Consider the following 25,019-nt stretch of genomic DNA (forward strand, 5'->3'; position numbering starts at 1 on the left):
GTGCCTGTGTGTGTGTGTGCCTGTGTGTGTGCATGTGTGTGTGCCTGTGTGTGTGTGCATGTGTGTGTGTGTGTGCATGTGTGTGTGTGTGTGCGTGTGTGCATGTGTGTTCAACACATGTACATTTGAGAGGGTTTGAGAAGTGGAATGACATTGGTGTATGTATTAGACAGATGTCCCTGGCCTTCAGAGTGGAAGCAAATGGTACAGGTTCACTGGTGAGACATATGATGTCCCGTGAGAGTCGTGTGGTTGGAGAGAGGGAAGCCGTGGAGGTTCTCACCACACATCAAGGGATGCTTGGGAGGTTAAAGGTCAAGGAATTGGGGTCTGATGAGCCCCGCTGACAGTCAGAGCTCTGACTAGGCAGTGGACAAGAATGGAGAAGACAGAGGGGGAGGGAAGGAGATGCTGTGTTCGCTGTGGGTGTTCGCTGTGGAATGTGTTTAGTGGGAAGAAGCCAAGTACAGTTGGGATGGGCATCAAGATTGTGTGGACATAGAAGTAGGGTTTTGTTGTTGTTGTCGTTGTTTAGGGACTTTGGGTTTTGCTGTGGAGACTTGGCTGTCCTGGAACCTGCTCTGTAGACCAAGCTGGCCTCAAACAGAAGTAGGCCTTTTTTAATATTAATTTTATTTTATGTGTATGAGTGCTTTGCCTGTGTGTAGATCTGTGCACCATATGTGCGCAGTGCCCTCAAAGGTCAGAGGAGGGCGTCAGATCACCTGGGGCTGGAGTTGGAGATAGACAGCACCAAGAAGGGGCTGGGAACTGAAACCTGGTCCTCTGAAAGAGTTGCCAGTGTGCTTATCTGCTGAGCTCCAGCCCTGCAGGCATGGGTCTTAAAAGATAAATAGGAATTGTCTGGGTGCGGGTAGTGGGCTCTAGTTATGACCCACAATGCGGAGGTCATAGATAGGCCTGGGCGGCAGACATCCAGGTGCCAGAACCCAGAAGGTGAAGCTGAAGATCTTTACTGCTGAGGACGGGGTACACTTGGCAGGGGTTAGATCCTTGAGTCACCAGCATGACTCATGAGATCATGAAATACAGGAGCTTGTCTGGGGACTGCATAGACAACACGAGCACTGTCCCTTCCCTGGAGTCTCAGGAACATTGGCCTTGAGTCCGGGCCAAGAAATGCCCACCCACAGAGACAGCAAAAGGATCCTAGAGGTGGGAGGATGCCAGAGGCCAGGAAGGGGCAAGTTTGAAAAAAAAAAAAAAAACAACCCTCCTACCTCAGCAGCAAGGAGGTCCCCAGTTAGGAAGCCACTTGGCTAAAGGCTTGAAGTGGAATTAGGTGAGAGCTGGTTGCTGTATTAGGGTATCGAGTAGTCAACTCTGACTGTAACTGCAGTCGGGGCTGGGGGAGGGGCGTCATGGATTGAGCCTAAGGGAGTCAGAAGTTGGAGTTACTGTGAACCAGGGGAGACTTGATCTTGGTGGACCAATGGACGGACAGGTCCTCCTGCTGGGCCCGCTTACTCAATGATAGCAAGGGTGACGGTGATGTGTGTAGGTTCTAGGACCAGGCTGCCAGGGTTGGCATCCATAATTGCGATGGGTCAGTTAGCTTTTCTGTAGCCCTGATGTCTTCTGTAGAATGGGGGGAAGGGGGGCTAACGGTATCTGCCTTAGAAAGCTGTTGTGGAGATCAAGGGGAGTGAGGTGCCCAGGACAGCCCCTGCCCCACAGGAGCCACTCGGCAGATTCAAGCACTGCTGTGAGGGTCGTCTCTTTGGGCGCAGGTCCTTTTATTCATTCATCTGTAAAATAGCTGGGCGGACGAACCCATGGCCTTTCTCTCATTCTACCACCATTAGCCGTGAGATCTTCAGGAGTCGGGCAGCACAGTGCCTCCTGGACTAATGAACTGTGTCATGGTAATTAATCTCTCATTCATTCTCATCTCCTCCTCACCCACCCCCATTTCAGTGCTGGGATCAGAACCCAGAACCCTGACTTTGAATACCGGAGCTCTCAGGTTCCTGGTTCTCACCTGCCCCACGTCAGTCATCGTTCCTCGTATTTCAGATTTTGCCTGTGGGGGAGTAAAAGATCCAAACCCTGCTGAGGAAGTCATTCTGTGCCCCTTGCTGCCTAGCAGATTCCAGTTTCTAGAGAAAATGAGTTAGGGAGCGTATTCTTTCAAACGCCTCCTCTGCTGTGGCTTCTGGGAATCGAACCTGGGTCCTCTGGAAGAGCAGCCAGTGACTTCACCTTCTGAGCCATCTCTCCAGCCCTCAGTCCTGTGCTTGTTTTGTGTTATTATTGTTACTGGTGGTTTTTTGTGTTCAATGAGATAAGATCTCAAACTTCAGTTCAGCCCAGAGTCAGGCTCACTGTGTAGTAGTTTTAGTAGTTGAGCTGGCCTTAGACTCCTGGTCCTCCTGCCTCTGCTTCCAGAGCTGGGATTGTAGGCATGTGCCTCAATACCTGGCATGGAGTATATACATATGTTTATGTGTATATTACTATATATACTATATACATTGTAATATAAATATATATTACTATTGTATGTGTATGATGTGTGCATGAGTGTGTATAAACATAGGATGTATGTGCCTCAGTTGTGCGGGGCGGGGGGCGTCTTTAAAGAGTCAGTTTTCTCCTTTCACAGTGGGATCTGGGGATCCAACTCAGGTAGTCAAGATTCACATCCCACAGGTGATCATAATACAGAAAGCATTCTGAAATCTGTTCCCTTTTTTGGGGGGGGGCAGGGTCTCTATGAAGTCCTGGCTGTCCTGGGCTAAGTTGAACAGGCTGGCTTCATGCTCATAGTGATCTACCTGCCTCTGTTTCTGAAATGCCAGGATTAAGGGGGGAGCCAGCACCCCAGCTTCGACTGGGCTCAGGTGGGGTTGGAAGAGGGATACAGTGAGGACACCCTTCTCCTTCCAGCCCCCATCCTTTTTAGCCAGGGCTCTGCCCAGTGTTACCTGGGCCACCTACAGAGCTGGGCCTCTGACCAGGTGTCAGTTTGCATCACTGTGGCTCTTAGCAATAGTGTCACTCTGACAGCGAGGAGTGGCTGAGGGCCCAGTGTTTGATGCTAGACCTTTCTTATGGTAGTGCCATTAAGAGCCCAGGGAATCCTCCTTAACCAGTGCTCTACCAAACCTCTCCCCGCTATACTGTTTTGTGAGATAGTCTATTTGTCAGTTTTATTCTAAGGCCTTTATACACAACGGGAGACCCCTCAGTGATTCATGTAGACCCTGGGACTGAACTACCTTCCTACAGGGAATCATACCAGACAGACATCTGCCTTGGGGCTAGGGACAGATGTCAAATACCCCATCAAAGCTGAAAGGGTCTACCTCTGTCATTTTTGAAGGAAGGTCTGATGACCTGAGATCTGGTGTCCTTAGAATGGTCTCCACTTGCTGGCTGCATATCTATTTGTTTTTGTGTTTCGAGACAGGGGCTCTCTGTGTAGCCCTGGCTGTCTTGGAACTCACTTTGTAGACCAGGCTGGCTTTGAAATCAAATATCCACCTGCCTCTGCCTCCTGAGCTCTGGGGTCACAGTCATGCCCTACCATGCCTGGCTATGGCTGCGAATCTTATGACCCATTTGAACATCGTTTCTTTATCTCTCAAATGTTGGTCCATCATTCATGACTGTAAAACCCCAGGGACACCCCCCAAGATTGATGAAAAGTAATCAGGAGCCTTGGCCCACAATGCTAGGAGAACTCAAGAGTGGGTGGTCCTCCAGAAGGCTCCCACTTACCCTTCAGCCGGCTGTGCTGTTGGATTCCTGTAATCTCAGCTCTTGGGAAGCAGAGGCAGGAGGATCACCCAAGGCTGGAAGCCTGGCTGCTCTACGAGTGTTTTGCTAGTCAGAGCTACATTGGAAGATCCATCCTAAAAAGAAATAGATAAATAAACCTGAAACAAACAACCAAACTAAAGACCCATCTCAAACCCTCCTCCCCAGTGCCAGCTGCCACTTCAAGCGCTATCCTAGTCTATTCGCCACAGAAGTCTGGCTTCCGGTGCAGCCCGGGCACCCGTGTCTCTAACTCAGTTGTGAGGCTGGCTGGGGTACAGAGATACCAGCTTCTCATTTTAGATGGCCGTTGTTGAGTGAACACCCAGCAGAGGGAGTCTAATCACCCCGTGGCCTGTTGATGAAGTGCTTGCCACAAGCCAGACTCTAAAGTTTAGGATATCCCGGGTGCTGTTCTGTCTCCTGAGTCAGGAGGAAAGGGTAAGAGGCGTCACGTGGCCAGTCAGTAGAAGCGGGCAGTGAGGTGGGTAACTCCGGGCTGTGGAGATTGCGCCTCTCTCTGAAGCAGCACTTCTTGACCTCATGGCTGATTCAGCCACCTTGGAATTATTGAGGTGACTGTGGGCAGTGTTCGTGGTTGAGTCTGCTGGATGTCGGGACTGAGGGCCGATGCGAAGTGTTTCTGCCTGCCAGGGGCTTCCGGGAAGCCATGGAGTACAGGGAGGTTGGTCAGGCTGCCCTCTAATTCATTGTCCTCCTGCCTCAGCCTCTGAGTACCGGGATTACAGGCAGCAGCACTGCTAGGGAATCTTGACTGGCTGAAGAGAGGAGACTCTTCAAACATCAAACACAGGGTCAGACAGGATCAAATGTGTGACTTTGAAAGACCCTTCCCAGGGTGTACTTGGGAAGGCTGAGGGACAATGAGGGACAGTGTCTGGGGTCAGTACAGACTGGGGGTAAGGAGAGGCAGAGGCCAGTCGGTAGACGAGGTCCAACCACTGGGTGCTCAGCAGATGTGGATCGGTGGCCATGTCATATAGTGCCTGTGCTCAGACCACAGATTTCTGCCTTCCACAGCTTCCCCGGCACAGGACTGGGCCCTACTGCATGTATCCAGTATAGCCTTGTCATCGCCGCCCAATTGTACTTGCAGGTCAAGCCTGACCCTGATCAGTCGAAGCTACCCAACTCCAGCCAACACTAGATAAGTAAGCAGTGGTAGGGCTGTTTCAAGGACTGGAGGGAGATTGGTGCTGGGCCAGGGGAGGGGAGCCTTTGCAGGGAGGCCAGGAGAGAGTATGGCAGTGCAGGCGTAGGAACTGTGGGTAGGCTGCAGTGTGACAAGGGGCAGAGTGGGCTGCAGGAATGAGGGGCTCACGCTGTAGACAGAGAAGCCAGAGCTTTCTATCATGGCTGGCCTCTCACCTCAGTTCTGAATTACAGTCAGGTTTCTGACCCAAGAACCACATATCCGGTGTCTTGCAAGGGGGGGTGGGCGGGCAGTATGGCATCATGCATTTTCCTGTGCTGTTTGGACCGTTATCTGGGCCGGGAACTCTGCACCTATCACCTCCCAAACCGTCATGATAGCCAGTATGGTAGATCTACCATCAGCCCCAATTCCCACTTGGGACACTGAGGCCCAAAGCCATAAGAAGAGAGAATAGCCTTTCTATAATCCCTTGATGTCAAACACACTGTTAGTGTCAGTGCCCCATAAATACATTCATTGGTTTCTTGGCATATGGAGGGCTCCCTGGGGTGACAGTTATATCCCCATCAGTTTAGACATTCCCACCCCCACCCAAGGCCTTCCCGGGCTGAGCTCCACGCCCTGGCCCAGGCACGAGGTACTCACAGAGTCTGCCTTTCTTCCTAGGCAGCCACCACCAGGGCTTATAGTGACCCAAGGGGCTGCTGGTGGAAGAAAGCATTCAGTGGGTTCAAGCTTAGCCTTAGCCACCTCTGACCCAGCTGAGGTTCCCCTTGTGTGAGGGCAAGTGGGCTGCAGAGTGAGCAGGAACTCAGTGAAGAGAGGAAGATAAACGCAGGACCCGTGGCAGGTGCCCCTCATGTAAACCGTCACCGACTATTACTTGCACTAGCTGTGTTCCTTCTCCTTGGTGATCCTACGTTTAACGGTAAAACAAGGTTTTCCTCTGAACTTGAGCCGTTCCAGGCACTGCTCACGCTGTTGTGTGGTGATGGGCAGGTGGCCCATGTATACGTGTCCCTTGCCCTTCAAGTTTACCACACAAATGAGTCCGGTGGGTCACAGGTCTGCAAGATGTCAGCATAGTCCCTGGGATGGCCTGTCACTCTGAAGACCGCTTTAAACCTTTGCCGTGGAAAGATCAGAAGGGAGAGAGCCTTCTGACAGCCACAGGACAGGGTGGGGATAGCAGCTACTCCCCCATCCACCAGCCCTGTCACCCCCACGCACACATGCTGTCTGATTGATGGATTTATGCTCTCCCTGCAGACACTGATGGAGAGGCAGAAACGGAAGGCGGACATCGAGAAGGGGCTGCAGTTCATTCAGTAAGTGGGTAGTGGGCAGGTGGGTCTGGCTCTCCTCCTCCTGGCTAAGCCCTGCTCTGAGTGCACTGGGATGCGGAGAGGTGGGAAGAGCTGGGAAAGGGGCAGGTAAGGCAGAGGCCATGAGCCCACAAGTACATGTCCCTGTGCTGCCTTGCCCTGGCTGCCCCCCGGATCTTGTCTACCCTGACCCTTTTCATCTCCTGCCCCACTCCATGAGGGACCAGGAGACAAGCCCCGCCCTTCTCCCAGGCTGACAGACACACAAGCTCTCCTGAGCCAATGCTCTCTTCCACAGGGAGCTGTGGTTGTACACACTGGAGAGAATGTGTAGCCACTGAGTGACTTGTTAGTGTCTGGTTGAGGGGTTGGCTGCTGTCACTGGACCTGGCACTAGCTAACTGAGTGTTTGCGTAGCTCAGGAGAAGGGCAGAGCCTCCCAGACTGAGGGCGCCTGAGGTGGACTCTGCATCACTCGCCCTGTGGGTCAAAGGTGGAAATTTGGTTTGATGAGGTTGTTCCAGAGTAGGTGTTAATTTCGTAGCAGCAGTCCTGTGCCAAACAGGTCACTCCTGACTTTGCCTTGGCCAGTCTGTTTTCCTCTTGTCCTTTCCTAGTGCTGTGGGCCACCTAGACCCGCCATGGCTCCCCTGCCGTTGTAACTTAGAGCCCTGGAGTCTGGCTTTCCTTAGGAAGGGCTGAGCTCGAAGGCTGAGGGCAGCTGCTGGCTGGAGCTGCAGATCTTGTCCAGCATCTGCCTCTGGAGAGTTTGGGGAAAAATGGAAGTCCTTCCATCAGAACCGAGGGACTCCATGCAGTCTGCTCACCTCTTACCTCAGCCACAGCTGCCTGAGGCCTACTTACTTCAGGCCTGAAATGCCAGCCTCGGGGCTCCACATGGGACCACCCCATGGGCTCACCCTGTCCTGTCTCTCTCTTCCCACTAGGTCGACACTACCCCTAAAGCAAGAGGAGTATGAGGTGAGCGTCCGTCCGGTGGCGTGTGGCTGCGGTGAGGGCCGTAACTGAGCCAGGCTGGATGGAGGCCTGCTTAGCCCCTTCCTTCCTTCTTTGCACAGGCTTTCCTGCTCAAGCTTGTGCAGAACCTGTTTGCCGAGGGCAACGACCTCTTCCGGGAGAAGGACTACAAGCAGGCTCTGGTGCAGTACATGGAAGGGCTGAACGTGGCTGACTACGCCGCCTCGGACCAGGTGGCTCTACCCCGGGAGCTGCTGTGCAAGCTGTATGTCAACAGGGCTGCCTGCTACTTCACCATGGTGCGTCGGCCCTTCTCCCCTACCCCAACCCTGTCCCCAGATGCTCCTGGCCTGGGCCTGACTCCTCCGCCTCTTCTTATCTCTCTCCTTCTTAAAAAAGACAGGGTCTCGCGTAGCCCTGGCTAGCCTGGAGTTTTCTGTGAGGACCAGGTTGCCCTACGACTCTCAGGGAAACACACTTACCTTTACCTCCTGTGTGCTTGGATTGAAGGCGTGCACCACTGCACCTGGTTTGAGTGTTTTTTTTATTTTATGGGAATTGGTGTTTTACCTGCCTGTATATCTGTTTGCCCTTTGCGTGCCTGGTGCCCATGGAGGTAGCTTCGTCAGTCAAGTAGTTGGCCTTTATTGCTTTGTAAGCACAAGGGACCTGAGTTTGATGTTCCATTCTGAGAATACATAGTCATACACACACATAAATATATATACACATACATACATGTGCATAGATACATACAGCACACTCATATATGTATATGTACACACACATATACATATACTTACATATTTACACCCATACATCACCCCCTCACACCCTTCCCCATATATATATGTAAATAACACACACACACACACACACATATATATATGTATATATATATATATATATATATATATATATATATATATATATATATGATCCACTGAAGCTCATTGTCCAGCCAGTTTTGTTTTGTTTCATTTTTTGACACAGGGTTTCTCTGGGTAGCCCTGGCTGTCCTGGAACTCACTCTGTAGACCAGGCTGGCCTCAGCGATCCACCTGCCTCTGCCTCCCAAGCGCTGGGTTTAAAGGCCGTGCACCACCACCACCACCCAGCTCGTCTAGCCAGTTTATCCAGTCAGTGAAATCAGGTCCAATGACAGATCATGTTTCAAAAACTAAGATGGATTCCTCCAGCTCCTACATGAACATCCCTGGGTGCACATCCCTACAAACACCCGTAGCTACAACAACATCACCAGAAAAACACACCAGCCATCGCCCCACCCAGGTGGATGGAGTTAGAATTTGAGGGTGAGCCTCTCTCTGATGGCATCTCTGTGAGGCGCTACTGTTACTCTTAGCCCGTGATGTCCTGAGCCAAGGGCAGACAAGTCAACAGATTTGTCACCAGGCAGGCTCACTGTTGTAGAACCTGTGGCTCTCCCCACAGTGTCCCGTCAGTATCCATCCACCACAGCCATCATCCTTACACCATGTGTTAGAGGCTTAGCGCTGTGAAGAGACACTATCAGGCAAACTCTTGTAAAAGAAAACACTTAACTGGGGCTGGCTTACAGTGTCAGAGGTGCAGTCCATTATCATCATGATGGGAAGCATGGCAGTGTGCAGGCAGGCGTGGTGCAGGAGGAGACAAGAGTTCTATATCTTGAACTGCAGGCAGCAGAAGGGACTGTGTACCACACCGGGCAGAGCTTGACCTTAGGAGACTCAAATCCCACCTCCACAGCGACGCACTTACGCCAGCAAGGCCAGGCCACACTTCTTAATAGTGCCAGTCCCTAGGGCCAAGCATTCAAACACATGAGTCTGTGGGGGCCAAACCTATTCAAACCACCGCACTCCATCAGAGTCAATGCTGCCCTCTCTCCCTGAGCTCTGTCTTGAAGCTCTTCAGCTTGGTCTCTGAGCCCAGCCCCCTTGCTCTTCCTCTGCAGGGAAGTGAGACTGTTTTCCATGGTAGGGAGGTGTCAAAGGTGCTGACCACTGGGCTGCCTGGTTGTCTCCTGCAGGGCCTGTATGAGAAGGCGCTGGAGGACAGTGAGAAGGCCTTGGGCCTGGATGGCGAGAGTATCCGGGCACTGTTCCGCAAGGCGCGCGCCCTCAACGAGCTGGGGCGCCACAAGGAGGCCTATGAATGCAGCAGCCGGTGCTCCCTGGCTCTCCCCCACGTGAGTGCTGTCTCCCAGGCCTCTGTACTGGCCCTCCCATGGTATGCAAACACATCCTCTGTGTTGGGCATCCTCCTCTGCTGTAGGAGGACTGGGATACTGATGCGATACTGGCAGGAGAGCCAAGGCGACATAAAGAGACATTGTCAGCATTAAAACACAAAGCTGCATAGTTTGATAACTAGCATTGCTAGAAAATAAACAACACTAGAGGCGGCCTGGTTCTGTGGGCTGTACCCGTCATCCCAGGAGCTCAAGGCCAGCTGGAGCAACACAAGGAGTTCCCCATCTTAGAGATAATATGGGAAAAGATAAAAAAAAAAAATCTGTCCCTTTGCCTCCCCCAAAATAAAAGGAAAAACAAAACAGCCCCGTGGTTCCCAGCATGTGACTTAGAAAGCCAGTGTCACCCAAGATGTCGAGGAGCACAGCTCTGTGCACCGGGCAGCCTAGCCCACCAGGTGTACCTAAGCCTGTGTCCTGCCTTCTGCAGGATGAAAACGTCACTCAGCTGGGTCAGGAGCTGGCTCAGAAGCTCGGGCTGCGGGTGCGGAAGGCGTATAAGAGACCCCAGGTAGGTGGGATTTGGGGTAGGCTTAAAGAAGGGGGGTGAAGGGAGGGACTAGGCACTGTAGGGACCCTGAGTAAGGTAGCCAGAGCCTGGTGAGGACAGAGGGAGTGACAGCAGGTGACCTTCCTCCCTGTTGGCTGAAAGCCCTGGAATGAGCAGCAGGACCTTGGGGGAAGAGGAAAGAACAGCCAAAGCTCCCAGCTTACCGCAGACACCAGCTGTAAAAACACAGCCCCTCTGCTGCCCTAGGCAACTTTACCGAGGCTGAAGTGGCCCGAGTTGACGCTGGCGCCCTTCAGTTTTGTGTTTTTAGATGCCCCCTTACGCCTGTCTGAATGTTAGTGTCTGCTGGACTCCTCACATTCACATGCAGTCCTCTGCCGTGCGTCTGGAAACTGCATGACGCAGAACATATGGCTTGAGTTTCTCTGGCCTGACCTTAAACACATTAGTGCGAGTTTCCACCCATTTCCGCATCTGGAAGGCAGATAATTACGCCCACCTTGGGAGGCTCACAGGCAGACTGAAACAAGAGAATGTATGAGATGGTGTCTGGCAGGAATGTGTATGTTTAGATCCCTTGGAGGGCGATCAAAACAATGTGACCGTGGAAGTCGGAGCCAGTGGCAGTGGTAGTCCTGGTGGGAGGTAGCCACAGCTGGTGTCAGGCTCTCTGTGTTGTCCTGGCTGACGGAAGGCTTTGCCTGTTTCCACAATCTTAATCTCTGTTCTCCTCTCCCCAATTTCTGGCAGGAATTGGAAACGTTTTCTCTGCTTAGTAATGGCGCCCCGGCTGGCTTAACAGATCAGGTAGGAAGGGGTCTGAGACTCCAAATGTTTCCCCAGCTTCATACCAGCCTGTCTTCTTCATCCATGCCCGAGAGCTCTGGATTCACCCATTGGGGTGACCCCAAGCAGTAGACCACAGACGTCCCCATGTCTGGCTCAAGGCCCAGCCCCTACCACACTTTCACCAGCCCCTACTCCTTACTGGTACATCTGACCACATCCACAAAGGTCAGGACTGCTCACAGTTATGGGGGGTTGTGAGAAGGCCAAGCGGAGTGGGGAAGATAAGGCCAGGCCTGCCTCCGTATTGGGAACTTTTGAGAGCTCATGAGTAAGCACCAGGAAGTGTCAGGCCTGCTCCTGGCGTCCTGTGGCACCTACAGGAGAGATGGCACCGTGTGGATGCTACACGGTCACACGGGAGGTTCAGCTGCTGCTTCCCCACGGGCTCCTCCAGCACAGGACTCATTTTTCTGTCCCGTTGGTCACTCTGCATGTGTGCCTAGAACCGGGTGGACTGGGTTGTGCTCACAAGCAATTCTCAGTATTTACAAGGGACAGTCCCCTGGAGCTTAGCGCTCAAGACAAGGAAGGCTATGAATTCATGGAGCCGAGCCCAAGGCAACCTTCTTGGGAAGTGGTTTCCCCACCTGGGGGTACCTTTAGGTAGGTAGAGAGGTTACAGGAAACACAGACCGTGGAGCAGAGGCCCGTAGTCAGGAGAGGAAGAGACGTTCCTGAGACCACCAGTACAGTTAGTTCCTCCTCAGGGTTCAGGAGAGTAAGCTCTGTAGCTGCTCGTGTCGAGGGTCAGATCCTGAACACACTCTTTCTCTTAGGCATTCACTCCAGCCCTCCCTCGGGCTTTGGCTTTCTTAGGATTTTTTATTGCCAATTGAATGTTACTAGGAGGGCTCTGTGCAAGAGGACTGGGAGAGAGAAACCTGGACAGTATGGGCGGCAGGAGGGCTGGAAGTCTCTCGTTCTGCAGGGCAGAGGCAGCACTGTCCTTAGAAGCATTCACTGAGGCTTCCTTGTCCCTTTTGTCTCCCCTCCCCACTTCCATACCCCAGGCTGGTGTAGCCCTGACTATCCTGGCCCCGTTCAAGCCTGTAGATCAGACTGACCCAGAACTCAGAGATTGACCTGCATCTGTCTCCCAGTGCTGGGATTAAAGGTGTGCGATTGCCTGGACCCCCTCACCTACTTACTGTGTACACTGTGTATAAAAGCAACCCCGTGAGCAGTGTGGTGGCCTTGGCCTATGCAGTTTATCTGTGATATACAAACACCCGGGGGATGGACAAGCACTGCACGAATTCACTGTGCCATCTGTGGACAAGCTCAGGGGTGGGGCAGGAAGAGCTCTGGGCTCCAAGGAATGGACAGAACAGAACAGACAGGGTCAGGGCAGGTGTTAGACAGCCCTACTCTGACCCAAGAATTGCACTCTTGACCAATATTTGGACTGCGGAACATCTCCCAGAGTGCTGGCTGAGTAAGGTGGGTGAGGCAGAGTCAGGTCTGGATGCCGCATTGTTTCTGCTGCTAACCTTAAAGAGGGCAGCTAACAGTGAGTGTCTGGGCCTTCTCCCAGCCTCCGCAGAAACAGAAAGGACACAGGGCTGGCCATCTTGGGCCTCGAAGGATGAAAAAGGCATCAGGGAAAAGGGAAGCACATTCAGGGTAGAGGAACTGGCTGAAACAAGGCAGAGGAGTTCACTGGGGATCAGGAAGGGAGGCTGGTAAACTAACTTTCCAAGCCAACCCCTGGCAGCACAGGCTACACACATGGTAAGTACATGGTGTGCCAGGCGGGCCTCCAAGGTGCCTTGTCTTTGTCGCAGTCCCAGGCACTATGGCTGTTGTAAGCTCTCTTTACAAACAAGGAAACAAGTCCAGATAGGGTGCCGAGACTTGGCCAGACCGGAGCAAGCTCCTCTGAATTTCCCTCATCCCAGACAGTGCTCTGACCCCATTACTCTGCAGCTGCAGAGTTCGGACTCTCTGGGACCCCCTGAGGAGGAGCTATGCCTGTGGTCTAGGAATGTCTGACTCCAGGCCAGGTTGCTGCCCGACCTGTGAAAGCCACTCCACCTTTGCAGTGGGGATTGGATCCCGCTCAGGATGGCATTCTCCTTGGAGGAAGCAAAGCTTTCCTGTGAGCCTGGGGGCTGAGCCTGGGGGCTGAGCTTGGGGGAGGGCACACATTCCTCTTTGAAGTAGAAGCCATTTGTGACATGGAAGGCTTGGTAAAATCCTTTTCACAACCTTTAATCCTAGCAATTGGGAGGCAGAGGCAGGTGGATCTCTGAGTTCTAGGCCAGCCTCATCTACATAGTGAATTTCAGGTCACTCAGGGCTTTTAAGACCCTGTCTCACAAACAACCAAAATAACCCAAAACCATTGCTTCAGGGCATGGATGGGACTCTTCCCTTTTCCAGGTCTTTGGAAACCTAGACACGGAGGTCTATCTCTTGCCTGGGACCATTGTTCCCCTGAAGTGTACCTACTAGGCTACCTCTCAGTCCACACCTGCTCAGACCATGGCTGAAAAACCAACCCACTTGTGATAGGCAATCGTTCCTCAGTGAGTGGCCCTCAGCTTAGCCATGTGGAGGTGTGCTGGGCCCTGAGGCCATTCCACCCTATGTCTTTCCTCTCACAGGGAACTTCTAACGGATTGGGATCGATAGATGACATAGAAACAGGTATGTCTCAGCTGTGCAGAGTAGGACACCCCAGGGGCTTCCCTGAGGCAGGACAGGAAAGAGCACGGGTCACTCCTCAGCTCGTCCCTGTCCTTCACTCATGCCTGACCCTGTTGGACACCTCGAGTTAGAGCCCTCACTTCCTACTTCCCTTTCTCTGTTCGTGGGCTTCTGGTTATATGTGATAAGTGCTTGGAGAAGGTACCACTGGCCCCAGAGAAAGGTGATGTGGGTGGATATTTAAGGAGAGCCAAGGTAATCAGGAAGCCCCCACAGCTCCAGGCTGTCTTTCCTTCTTGACTACCTCTGAGCCATTGCCACTGGGGTGGGGAATAGGGAAACCAGGTCCCTGTGGAACAAGGGAAGAAGGAAAGGTGTTAGCTCGGTGACTAGGCAACACCCCCACCACAGAGGGCCCTTCAGCTACTGTGCTCACTGCCTTCACAGACTGCTACGTGGATCTCCGAGGCTCCCCAGCCCTGCTCCCCTCCACTCCCACAATGCCCCTGTTCCCTCATGTTCTGGACCTACTGGCCCCCCTGGATGGCAGCAGCAGGCCACTCCCCAGCACTGAGGGCCTAGATGACTTCTCAGATGGGGACGTGTTTGGTCCAGAACTGGACACCCTCCTGGACTCTCTGGTGAGCCATGCTGCTGTTTTCTTGTTCTGTCCCTTGAAGCCTCTCACTTAGAACCCCACAGTCCCATGAAGAGGCAAGGGAAGGGCCCCATCTTCACATCTCATTTGGGGAGATAGAGGGTGTTGGGAGGGCCTTGCTGGAGTCCACAGAACAGATCCCAGGAGAGGTCAAGCAGAGCCGCTTCATGAGCAGTTACTGTCAGACTACGGTCCCTGGAGTGCCACACCCACACGGGGTTGGATGGTTGTGTACTTGTCTGACCCCTGGCTCTGTCCCCGCTTTGCAGTCTCTGGTCCAGGGTGGCCTGCCTGGCAGTGGTATGCCTAGTGAGCTGCCTCAGCTGATCCCCGTGTTTCCTGGTGGGACCCCACTCTTGCCACCTGTGGTGGGTGGCTCCATCCCCGTGTCCAGCCCTCTGCCTCCTGCCTCCTTTGGCCTTGTCATGGACCCCTCCAGGAAGCTGGCTGCTTCTGTGCTGGATGCCCTGGACTCTCCAGGGCCCACGCTGGACCCCCTGGATCTGTTACCGTACTCGGAGGCTCGGCTGGATGCCCTTGACAGCTTTGGGTCAGCCCGAGGCTCCCTGGACAAGCCGGACTCCTTCCTAGGTGAGACGTTGGTGGGTACTTTCTCTCCTCCTTGACAGTGCTGCTCCAGCTCTGATCTCTGAAGTTCTGCATCTCCACAGCTCATGCCCCTCACAATCCAGGGCAGTCCATACTGTCTTATCTCTGCTGTGCTCAGCACTACTGGAGCTTGAGCCGCGGGCTGGGTGTCTCACTCTAGATCCAAATTAGAGCTATGTTAAAGATTCCATCTGGTGTCCCCCCCCCCCCAAGAGCTCTGGACCTCCCACCTTAGGTCCCATGGAGATTATCCTGATGCAAGGTCACGGTGCAAGGTCACAAGCTCCATTAGCCCTTCTCTGGGCTGGGAACCAGGGACATAGGCAATTGACCAGGCCTTGATAGGGTTGGCTTCTAGAGGTCAGAGATAGACTAGGGCACTCAAGACTGAGGGACCCATTCGATGGCATGGGTAGACAGGAGCCAGGGTTTCCTTCTGGAGGACCTGCTAGCTCAGAGGCTCAGTATGGTAGAGCATCAGGGTCTGGCTGAGAGCTACAGTGGGAGTTTCTAGGGGAACGCGAGTGAGCCATGGTCTCACTGAGCCAAGCTACAAGTTTGGACGTTCTCCCAGGGGCAACAGGAAGCCTCAGAAGGCATAGTAAGCAAGGGTAGACATGTTGGAGCCTCTTTGTTCCAGGGCTGTGACCATGAAAATAGGAGGGTGAACCCACGGAATGTCCCTGAGGTAGAAATTACAGGGGCATCCCCTCAAGCCCTCTGTGCTAGGCCACATAACCTTTGTGTCTTCTCCTTCCCTAGAAGAGGCCAGCTCACAGGACCACCGACCCCCAAGCAGTACTCAGAAGCCAGCTCCCTCGGTGAGTGACTCGAGTGGGCTCCCAGACCAGACCTCCTACTCATCCTGTGGTTACGAGCCCCAGATTGGGGGTGAGGTGGGCTCTCTGCACTGGTGAGATGCTACATTCTTCAAGAGGGGCCCCTTCAGAGTGGCCCTTACGCTGGAGAACACATTTAGGGTCCTCTTTATCGCGTGTGTCAGAACAAGGCTCAGCAGCCATAGTGATATCCTGTCTGATCTCCAGCCTTAGTCTGTTCTAGGTTCAAAAGAGCACTGGACCCCAAGTGAGCAGCATGAGTGCAGACTTCAGCTTAGACACTAGCTGTGTGGGCCCTAGACAGTCATTGGCTCTCCCTGTCTGTCGATGTCTGGGACACTTCGGGGAGAGCAGTAGGCCCTTAAACAAGCCCACTGCAATTCCTCTGCTTTAATTCAAGGAAACATTCTGGAGCCAAGATGGCTTCTACTCATTGTCCAGGGTTTTCTGAGGCAGGTCATGGTGTTCGGGGCTCATATATTACAATACAAGGCCTGGGAAGATGCAGAAGAAGGTCCTAGGTTCTGATACTGGGTAGTAGGACAGATTGGAGTAGGGGTCAAAAGACATATCTATTCTCACTGCCTTGGCTGCCCCTGGTGGTCCCAGGTACCCTCAGGGCCAAAGATGGCCAATGTCTTCCCATTGTAGCCAGAGCCCTCCATGCCCAACACCGCCCTGCTCATCAAGAACCCTTTGGCTGCCACCCATGAATTCAAGCAAGCCTGCCAGCTGTGCTACCCAAAAACAGGTAATCCCACATCGGCAGCAGCACCCCTCTGCCCTGGAAATGCTGGGAGTCTCGGGAGGGTGGAGGCCACATTACTGTGTGATCGTGGGAGGTTCCTGTAGGAAGACAAGGCTCTCGTCAGCAGGAAACGAAGGGCCCTGACTGGGGCCTGCCCTCTCTCTGCAAATTGTCATCTTCACAGTTCTAGAAACACTGAGCTGGGCAGCCTCACCTTTAATTAGGTCCAGGCCTGTTAGAGAGGTCACGTGGGTTCCTGAGAGGGCTTCCCCTGCAAGCACATGCTAAGGGAGATAGGATGGGAGCTTCAGAGACCCAGATGGGGGGTTCTGGACTTGCATCTCTGTGTACCCTGCCCACAGGCCCCAGGGCTGGTGACTATACCTACCGCGAGGGCCTCGAGCACAAGTGCAGGAGGGATGTCCTCCTCGGCCGGCTCCGGAGCTCAGAGAACCAGATCTGGAAGCGCATCCGGCCCCGGCCCACCAAGACCAGTTTTGTGGGCTCCTACTACCTGTGCAAAGGTGGGTGGACCACCGTGGGGCTGGCTGGAGCCAGCTGGGTTCAGCTCCTCTTGGGTCTAACAGCAGTGACCCAGGAGAGATGACAGAGCTCTGATAAAGACCGAGTCCCACAGGAGAACAAGCCTCTCTCTTGACCTTGTCCAAAGGCAGAGGTCATTCAGGATATGCTATGTAGCTGAAGCCATATGGTGGCCTGCACCACTGCACGCATGTGAGGGTCCCACGGTCCATACAGCCAGGTTCATACCCTGCAGGATTCCAGAAGAGGTGGGCAGAGTCCCGGGAAGCACATAGGAAAGGTTTGCAGATAGCAGTTGTTTTCAAATATTACATCATTTTCCTTGCCCTCACTTTGGCCTCATAGAAATCTCAGAGATCAGTACCAAACAGACGCTTTTGGGTTTTTTTTTTCAGTTTCCCTGAAGCCTAAGCACATCTGTTCCTCAGCCCTTTTTTGTCCTTACCTCCAGACATCTGCGTATAACCTTTTGGCTCTCAGCATCCACCCCAGGCTCCTTCACCCCCTCACCCACCTCACGACGACCATTCACACAGGCCTTTCAGACCGTTCAGTGTCCTCCCTGAAGCCCTGCCCGTGGCTGGTGGGATGAAGGCCAGTGCATGCTCACTCCACATCCCCACCCTAAGTGCTCCTCACGCACACTCACACCTCTCCACACTCCGTGACGTGCTCTGCCCTTTGAGCCCGGAGGCCCCGGTGTTGGAAGCCATTCCCTGTACCACTTCCCACCGCTCTGCAGCAGAGGATGCAACCACTCCTTCAGCTCCAGCTGGGGCCCATGCTCCTGGTCCTAATCCCAGCTATCACTTCCCCAGTGCATAATCCTAAAACCGCTCCCCCTTACATAGTTGTGTGTGCTCTACGGAGGCCTTTGTGCATTGTTTGACCTGCACAGATACTGGGGACCAGGGTTGGTGGTGGGGTGGGAGGGGTTCGAGGGTGTTAAGCCTTCCATACTGGGGCCTGGTATTTGGGAAAGGATCCCTCTCGGGGATTGGCAGCCACCAGCACTCTGTCCTGGTGGGTGTGCGCCCTGCTGCCCGCCGTGAGATCACCTGGTAGAACGTGTGTCCCATTGCCTCTTGTAGACATGATTAACAAGCAAGACTGTAAGTACGGGGACAACTGCACCTTCGCCTACCATCAGGAGGAGATCGATGTGTGGACAGAGGAGCGGAAGGGCACCCTCAACCGGGACCTGCTCTTTGACCCTCTAGGGGGTGTCAAGCGTGGCAGCCTCACCATTGCCAAGCTCCTCAAGGAGCACCAGGGCATCTTCACCTTCCTCTGTGAGGTACCTGCCTGCCCAGCTAGTTCACCAGGCCCCCACGGCCCCGGGCACAGTCAGGGACCCGTTGTGGGAACTGTTGAGCCTCAAACCTGTGGGTGTGGTGAGGCATGGCCTGAGATCATCAGAGACTGTTGTAACGTTAGTTTACGGAGGCGAAAACTGAGGCCAGGAGGAAGCAGTTCTTCCCTGGGAATCCAGAATGGGCAGGATTTAGATATTTAACCACACTTTCTGGGCAGCCCCAGCTCACAGGCACTGTCCTGGTTCTCTGCTGGTGCTGGGGGTTGAGGTAGGTTTTGTCTAGAGGCCACACGGCCACGTCAACCTCAGCCACACGCTCCAGAGCCCAAGGCCACCTCCTGTACAGCACTGGCAGCCCTCAGGGCCAGCAGACTTAGAATCTTGTCCACTGTTGTCCCTGATTCCCATGTCTTGGGTATGGCAAATTTAGCCTAGCTCAGCTGTCTAGAGCAAGGTATCTGTGGCCAGCCTTTCCCATCCCCCGACATGGTCCACCCTGGCTGTGCCTGTTGTTGCCGTCCCACAGTGTCCTCTCAAGTTTCTTCATTCTTCCCCTGGCAGCTGTGGTTCTAGTAGCCCCGCTGACTAGTAGCCCCAGCATTTTCTCTTTTGGGGGGGTGTTGAGCTAGGGTCTCACTGTTTAGCCCTATCTGGCCTGGAATTTGCTAGCCTGGTTGGCATTGAAGTCACAGAGATCCACCTGCCTCTGCTTCAGAGCACTGAGGCTAAAGGTGTGCGCCACCATGACCACTAGCCTGTCCCAGTCTTGAGAGTACAGTTGGTTCTGTAGGTCCCTGAAGATGGGAATGGTGTCATGGTTATCTCTGAGGAGGAAGGGCTTGGGGGAGGGGTTGGTGAAGCCCAGTCTCCCCCGATATGCTGACCTCACAGCAGATGAACTTGTGCTGTCTCCTCTTAGGGAAGACATGGCTTGGGGATCATAGCTCGTGGCCATAAGACAGAAGCTCTTGAATTCGTTTCTTTCTGTTTGACCTGCACAGTAGGGTAATTGACACAGTTTATAGCTGAGGAAAACGAGGCTCAGGGGCTGGAGCAACTCCTGCCCTAGGCACTCAAGTCGTGTATCTCAGAAGGAAGGAGGGAGAGCTGAGGCCCAAGTCATCTATGGGCCAGAGACCTGAGGTTCACAGAGCCTGGGTTCTCTTCCATATTCCCCCTCCCCATACTCCTCCATCTGGACAGTGACCAGATGTCCTTCCCTAGATGGCCATTGGGGTTCTAGGCCATCCCCTTCCCAGGTGACCTGGCGAAGGTCCCAGCCCATCTCTTCCCTGAACAGATCTGCTTCGACAGTAAGCCCCGGATCATCAGCAAAGGCACCAAGGACTCTCCGTCTGTCTGTTCCAACCTGGCTGCCAAGCACAGCTTTTACAACAACAAGTGAGTCCTGCTGCTGGGCAGTGGGCAAGACAAGGGTGGAGAGGTCCCTTGAGGGCAGCTTGTCAGAGGAGGAAAGGCCTAGGCCAAAAGGGACAGGATGGTGAGACATCCACCTATAAAGGACAGGAACCATATTTATTTAATACTTCCTGTCTTCTAATCATTGTCTTGGGTATTTAATGGTCTCAGAGGCCCCCTGGGGAGGGAGTTACTGCTCCCCTTGTACAGAAAAGAAAGCTGAGGTTTGGGAACAGCTTGGCTGGCAGACAGATATACCCTGCTGATGGTTCTTCCGCTGTCATGGTTTCAATGTCAAACAGGGCATGGGAGGAGCTGGGTCAGGAGGACACCATTGCCTTTGCTCTTTCTGGCTCTCTACTGTGCCTCATCATTAGAGATGGAGTCAGGCCCTGTAGTTACACAGTCCTAGGTCCAAATCACATCCTGGCCAGGGGCTGGTTGTAGGTTGGGGCACAAGCAGTTGCAGCCTTGTGTTTCCTCCTGTCTGAGAGTAATGATGTTCCCACTTGTTGGGTTTCCCTGCCCAGAGAAAGTGCCTCATTATCCCCCTTGGTATAAGACCAGCTCTGGGGCACTGAGCTGGAATTGGTCTTTCTACTTATCCCCTTCTCCCAACCTGATGATGGGGAGATCTGACACCATTGGTGGACAGCTGCAAACTGAGCTGGCCTCAGAGCTCTGTGATGGAGCCCGAGTAAGGCAGAGCTGGGACTAAAGTCTTGAGGGTAGGACCCCCTCACCTACTGTGCCATCCACATTTAGAGATGGGATACAGGGGAGGAGGTGCCCAGGAGAAACCCTGAGAAGCATCTTCCCTCAGACTTGCTTAGCACTGGAAAGGTGGCCCCACTGCGGCGACGGAGGCAGAGGGTGGTGGGAACTGTGAGCGTCATGCCCGTCCCATGTGCCCTCAGGTGCCTGGTGCACATCGTCCGCTCCACCTCTCTCAAGTACTCCAAGATCCGGCAGTTCCAGGAGCACTTCCAGTTTGACGTGTGCCGCCACGAGGTGCGCTATGGTTGCCTGCGCGAGGACAGCTGCCACTTCGCCCATAGTTTCATTGAACTCAAGGTCTGGTTGCTGCAGCAGTACTCAGGTGAGCGGCAGGCAGAGCAGGTGAGGTAGGCTTGGAATTGGCTGGGAGTGAACAGGCCAGGGCCCGATGGCTGACGAGTGGGACCTCGGGTAAGTTCAGAAGCAGGTGGCCCTTGGGAGCTTCCTGGAGGAGTTCGTAACCCTGGACATCACAGACAGAACTCTGCTTGCGCGCAGGGTGCAGAATCTGGGTCTCTGCCTGTCTAGACCCTGCCTAGGGAACATGGCAAGATACTGGTGGGAAAGCAAGAATGTGTTGAACCGCACAACTATGCCTAACAGCTCCACCCGCTGCCTGAGTGTTGGCCAATAAGGCTTCTTTCCCTGAGCCACCTTCTGTTTGTCCAGCAAGTGGGTTTAAGGATGTTCACACATCCATCCATCCAACTGCTTTACTCAGCACCCTCTCTGGGTCAGGGCATCCAGCCTCGAGCTAAGCAAGGCCCTCACTTCTGAGGATTTAATGGAGCAAGACAAACGATGTACTAGCAAGAAGTGAATCCTAGGTTCTGTTTGGCCGAGGATGGATTTCTTCTCCACTGCCTGTTGTAGTTTTATCAGCATTATTTGGGGCCACGGTAAGATACTGTACATACGACAGTGTCCACTTAGGGTCGATAGTGTTTTAACTTCAGGTGTGTATCACTGATGTGTGGGAGCAGAGCAATGGGAGAGAGACCCAGAAGACCCTTTCCAGTCAGGTGATGAGAACCGGCCTATCTAGTGAAGGCCAGGGAATGGATGCTCCAGGCAGCCAAGGCCTTGAGGCAGAAGATACACGAGAGATAGTTAGGACTCACAGTCACCAGGGTCCCAGCGTGTGAGAGCCTCTTGGCCTTAAAAGGAAACGTCGTCACCTGCTGCATGGAGTGTTTCCGTCAGTCCTGGGTCAAGGAGCAGTGGTTAGACTCTAATGGGCTGAGGTTTGCAGTGGATCATAATGAATGAACAGCACAGTTGCTTGTGCATGGATTTGCTACACTGTACCTTTATTGTTAGTATAAACATTAAAAAAAAAGTTTAAGATGCTGACTGTGTAGCCAAGAGATGACTCAGAGGTAAAGATACTTGGCACCAAGTAGGCTCCAAGTGTGATCCCCAGGACCCACATGGAGGAAAGAAAACTAACCCCTGCAAGTTGTCCTTGACACCCACCCGCGACACATACACACATAATAAATACACATGGTAAGAAAGTAGCTTCTGAAAGCCTGCCCTGTGGTACCGCCACATCCTCCGTTCCCAGCATTTCAAACTACTGTGCATCTCAGAGAAAAGCCCGCCGTTGCGGCAGGTGACTGCTGGATCTGCTGTGCGATGCCAGGAGGGCTTTTAGGTGAAATGGAGTTTCAAAATCTGGACGGCGGTTTCCAAGCTGTGCCGGAGGCTGGGTGGAAAGCCTGGAGCAAGGGCAGGAGTGGGGACGGCAGGGAAGATGGAGCTCACACCACGTGGTGGCAGTAGCGGTGGCAGAAGCAGTCACATTCTAGGTGTACTTCAATGGTGAGGTTGTTGATGGACCAGTCGTGAGGTATATTAAGGTCAAGTTGTCAGGGTGCCTAGTAGAATAGGGGTCTGGGTTCTGAGAAGAGGGTGTTTATAGGATGAGCGTGTTTGGGGGTGCTAATACCGGGGTTCTGTGTGGGGTGCGGGTTCCAAAATGTCTCTTGGACTTCAAGTAGAGATGCTGAGTGGGCAGTCAGATGTGGCAGGCACTAAGTCCAAAGGGAGATGTGGACTGACTGTGGGTCTCCATTTGGGGATCGTCGGCAAGAACCTGATGTCGAGTGTGGTATGCGGCCCTGGTAAGCGACAGATGCAGAGTGGGCCACAGAGTAGCTGGACAGCTGGCTGTAGGAGGCATTAGAGAGAGGAGAGGATCTGCAGGGAGGGAGGCCTCAGGAAGATGTGCTGAGTAGGATCGGGAAGGCAAGTAAGGATCCGATTGGTACTCTGGGGCCATCGTGCTGGGACATTTGCCCTTTGGGGACTGGCAGTGAAGAGCCACATACCTCAGACTTTGGTAAGCCTAAAGCCCGGAGACCTTGGGGCTGCCCAGCAGGATTCTGCTTGAGTCTCCAATGAGAAAAGCAGGGACACTAAAAATGGAACTGGCTCGGGAATCAAGGGGCTTTCTTCCTGTGCTGTGGATGGACAAACTGGCCCAAAGAGGACACGTGCACTCTGTGCCCTCAGTCTTACTGTGGCTGGGACTGGCCAGAGAGAACTCCTTGGCTTGGGACGCATCCCAGCATCCCACGGTGCTGTGCCTCATCCTTTGCCAAGCCCTGTGTTTTCTCCCACCCTCCACAGGAATGACCCACGAGGACATCGTTCAGGAATCCAAGAAATACTGGCAGCAGATGGAAGCCCATGCAGGGAAGGCCAGCAGTGGCTTGGTAAGGCCCGGGCTTGGCACTGGGGTCAGGGTGGGCACCACAGGAGCTGTCCAGGTCCTTTTACTGTGACATGGGACCCTGCAAGTTACACTCTTCCCTATATTTTCGGAGTTCACATTTTACTACTTGCTTTTCCTATGTGCGGGTGTGTGCTTTCATATTCAGATATACATTTATATGCATAAATACACTGATTTGGAGAGGGTTCTGTTTTGAACCATCTGGGAGTGCGCTTCAGATCCTCTCACTTCTGGTCGTATTTAAAAGGGTAATATGGTATTGAAGAGATGGCTCAGCAGTTAAGAGACCTGGCTGTTCTTCCAGAGAACCCACATTTGATACCCAGCACCCACAGGGTGGCTCCCAACATCTCTAACTGGAGTCCCAGGGATCAAGTACCTCTTCTGGCCTCTGTGGGCACTGCACAAAAGACATACATGCAAACAAAACACCCATACACACTAAGCCATCTCTCCAGCCCATGACTGATATTTCAAAGCCTCTGGTTTTACATGTGGAGTGGGGCGGGGTGCCTGTTTTCTCCTGCTGCAGAGGCAAAGCCGTGGGCTCAGATTCCACATCAGGAGGCATGGCACTTCTAGTTATCCCATTAGTGGTGGTGACTATGACAACTTGTCTGAGGTGCCTCCAAATGTAAAGATCCCTGCACTAGAAAGTTTTTTTTCTCTATAATGGTTAGTAATGGTATCCTGGATCAGTAGGGTTTAATGGCATGTGTACTTAGAAGGTGAGGCAGGAGAATTAGAAATTGAAAGCCAGCCTCAGCTGCTTCATGAGTTTGAAGCTAGCTTGGGTCACATGAGAGACTATCTAACCTGCCACCCTGCCCCTCAGAAGTCTCCGAGGAGATGCCTTGAGTCCATGTGAATATCTTTGAGGGCTCAGAGTGCACCCACTGGTTGTGTTGTTTCTCTCCTGTTCTTCACTGTGGTCTGACTGTATGAGTCAGAACATTGGGGTGTTCGCTAGATTTGCCCAGCGGCAAACCCCAAGTCCCTTGGCATGGTGCTACGTGTGTGCCCCACCTGTACCATTCCTACCGTCCAATCCTCCTCAGATTTATCATAAAGCCTTGCTCACCTTTTACAGCATGGTATCAGGCTTACAGGAGTTGGCCCCGGCTTCGGGGTGTTGAGCCCGCTGTGTGTTTCACCCTGATGTTCACAGCACCTTGGGCTTCAAGATCATTGTAACTGTAGATGACAAGGAGACACTGGCTTAGGGACAAGAGGAGCCAGTGAGTGTAGCACACCCGTGAAGGATGACCCTGTTTCCCAGACCTGACCAATCTATTGCCAACCTGAAGGAAACCTGGGCTTCTGAACTCTTTATGGGGCTAGGATACAGTGGGGTTTGGGGGAGGATCCAAGCTGAGGGGAGGAACCATTAGGGCTACTTGCTCCTTGGGCCTTCCCTTCCTACCTTTGCTCATTCTCTCTCTTGTGCAGGCCTAGGCCTGGGGCTCTTGCCTGCTTACTATCTTGAGAGTAGAGGCAGTAGGTCTGTGAAGTCAAGGGCCTGCCTGGGCAGGTGCTGCTTGAGCCCAGTGCCTCTGGCTTACCATCCCTTGAAGAAACACAAACGCTCTTGCCTATGAGGGGATAAGAAACTGCCCTGAGCTGCCTCTGCTCAGTCAGACGGGAACGATCCCTGCACTGGGCAGTGCTGGTCACTGTTCTGTGGGGGAGCTGGCAGGAGACCTGCTAGCCTGGAGAAACCAAGAGCTGCCAGACAGGCAATCTCACACCCAAGGCCAATGGCTGGTAACACAACAGGTTAGCCAAGGTCACCTCCCACTCTCCAGCTCCCCAGAGTGAAGGCTGGGGCAAAAGATGGAAGAC

General features: G+C 53.3%; 1 protein-coding gene across 4 annotated transcripts in view; it reads left to right on the forward strand.

The window, feature by feature from the left end:
* Zc3h7b (zinc finger CCCH-type containing 7B) overlaps window positions 1–25,019 on the forward strand; it is a 48,334-nt gene that overhangs the window by 14,750 nt on the left and 8,565 nt on the right. For 3 of the 4 annotated variants that reach the window (XM_087557460.1, NM_001434677.1, NM_001434676.1), the window contains 16 exon segments: window positions 6,230–6,288; window positions 7,233–7,266; window positions 7,365–7,562; window positions 9,299–9,457; window positions 9,951–10,031; window positions 10,782–10,838; window positions 13,487–13,529; window positions 13,977–14,170; window positions 14,457–14,778; window positions 15,559–15,617; window positions 16,287–16,386; window positions 16,746–16,907; window positions 18,018–18,223; window positions 19,542–19,642; window positions 20,578–20,759; window positions 23,072–23,157. In XM_087557460.1, the coding sequence (XP_087413586.1) occupies window positions 6,236–6,288; window positions 7,233–7,266; window positions 7,365–7,562; window positions 9,299–9,457; window positions 9,951–10,031; window positions 10,782–10,838; window positions 13,487–13,529; window positions 13,977–14,170; window positions 14,457–14,778; window positions 15,559–15,617; window positions 16,287–16,386; window positions 16,746–16,907; window positions 18,018–18,223; window positions 19,542–19,642; window positions 20,578–20,759; window positions 23,072–23,157 (2,037 nt within the window). In that variant the 5' untranslated portion in view covers window positions 6,230–6,235. 4 annotated transcript variants of the gene reach the window in all.

Source organism: Rattus norvegicus, chromosome 7 (genome assembly GCF_021556685.1).
Source record: "Rattus norvegicus strain SHRSP/BbbUtx chromosome 7, alternate assembly SHRSP_T2T, whole genome shotgun sequence".
NCBI lineage: Eukaryota > Metazoa > Chordata > Mammalia > Rodentia > Muridae > Rattus > Rattus norvegicus.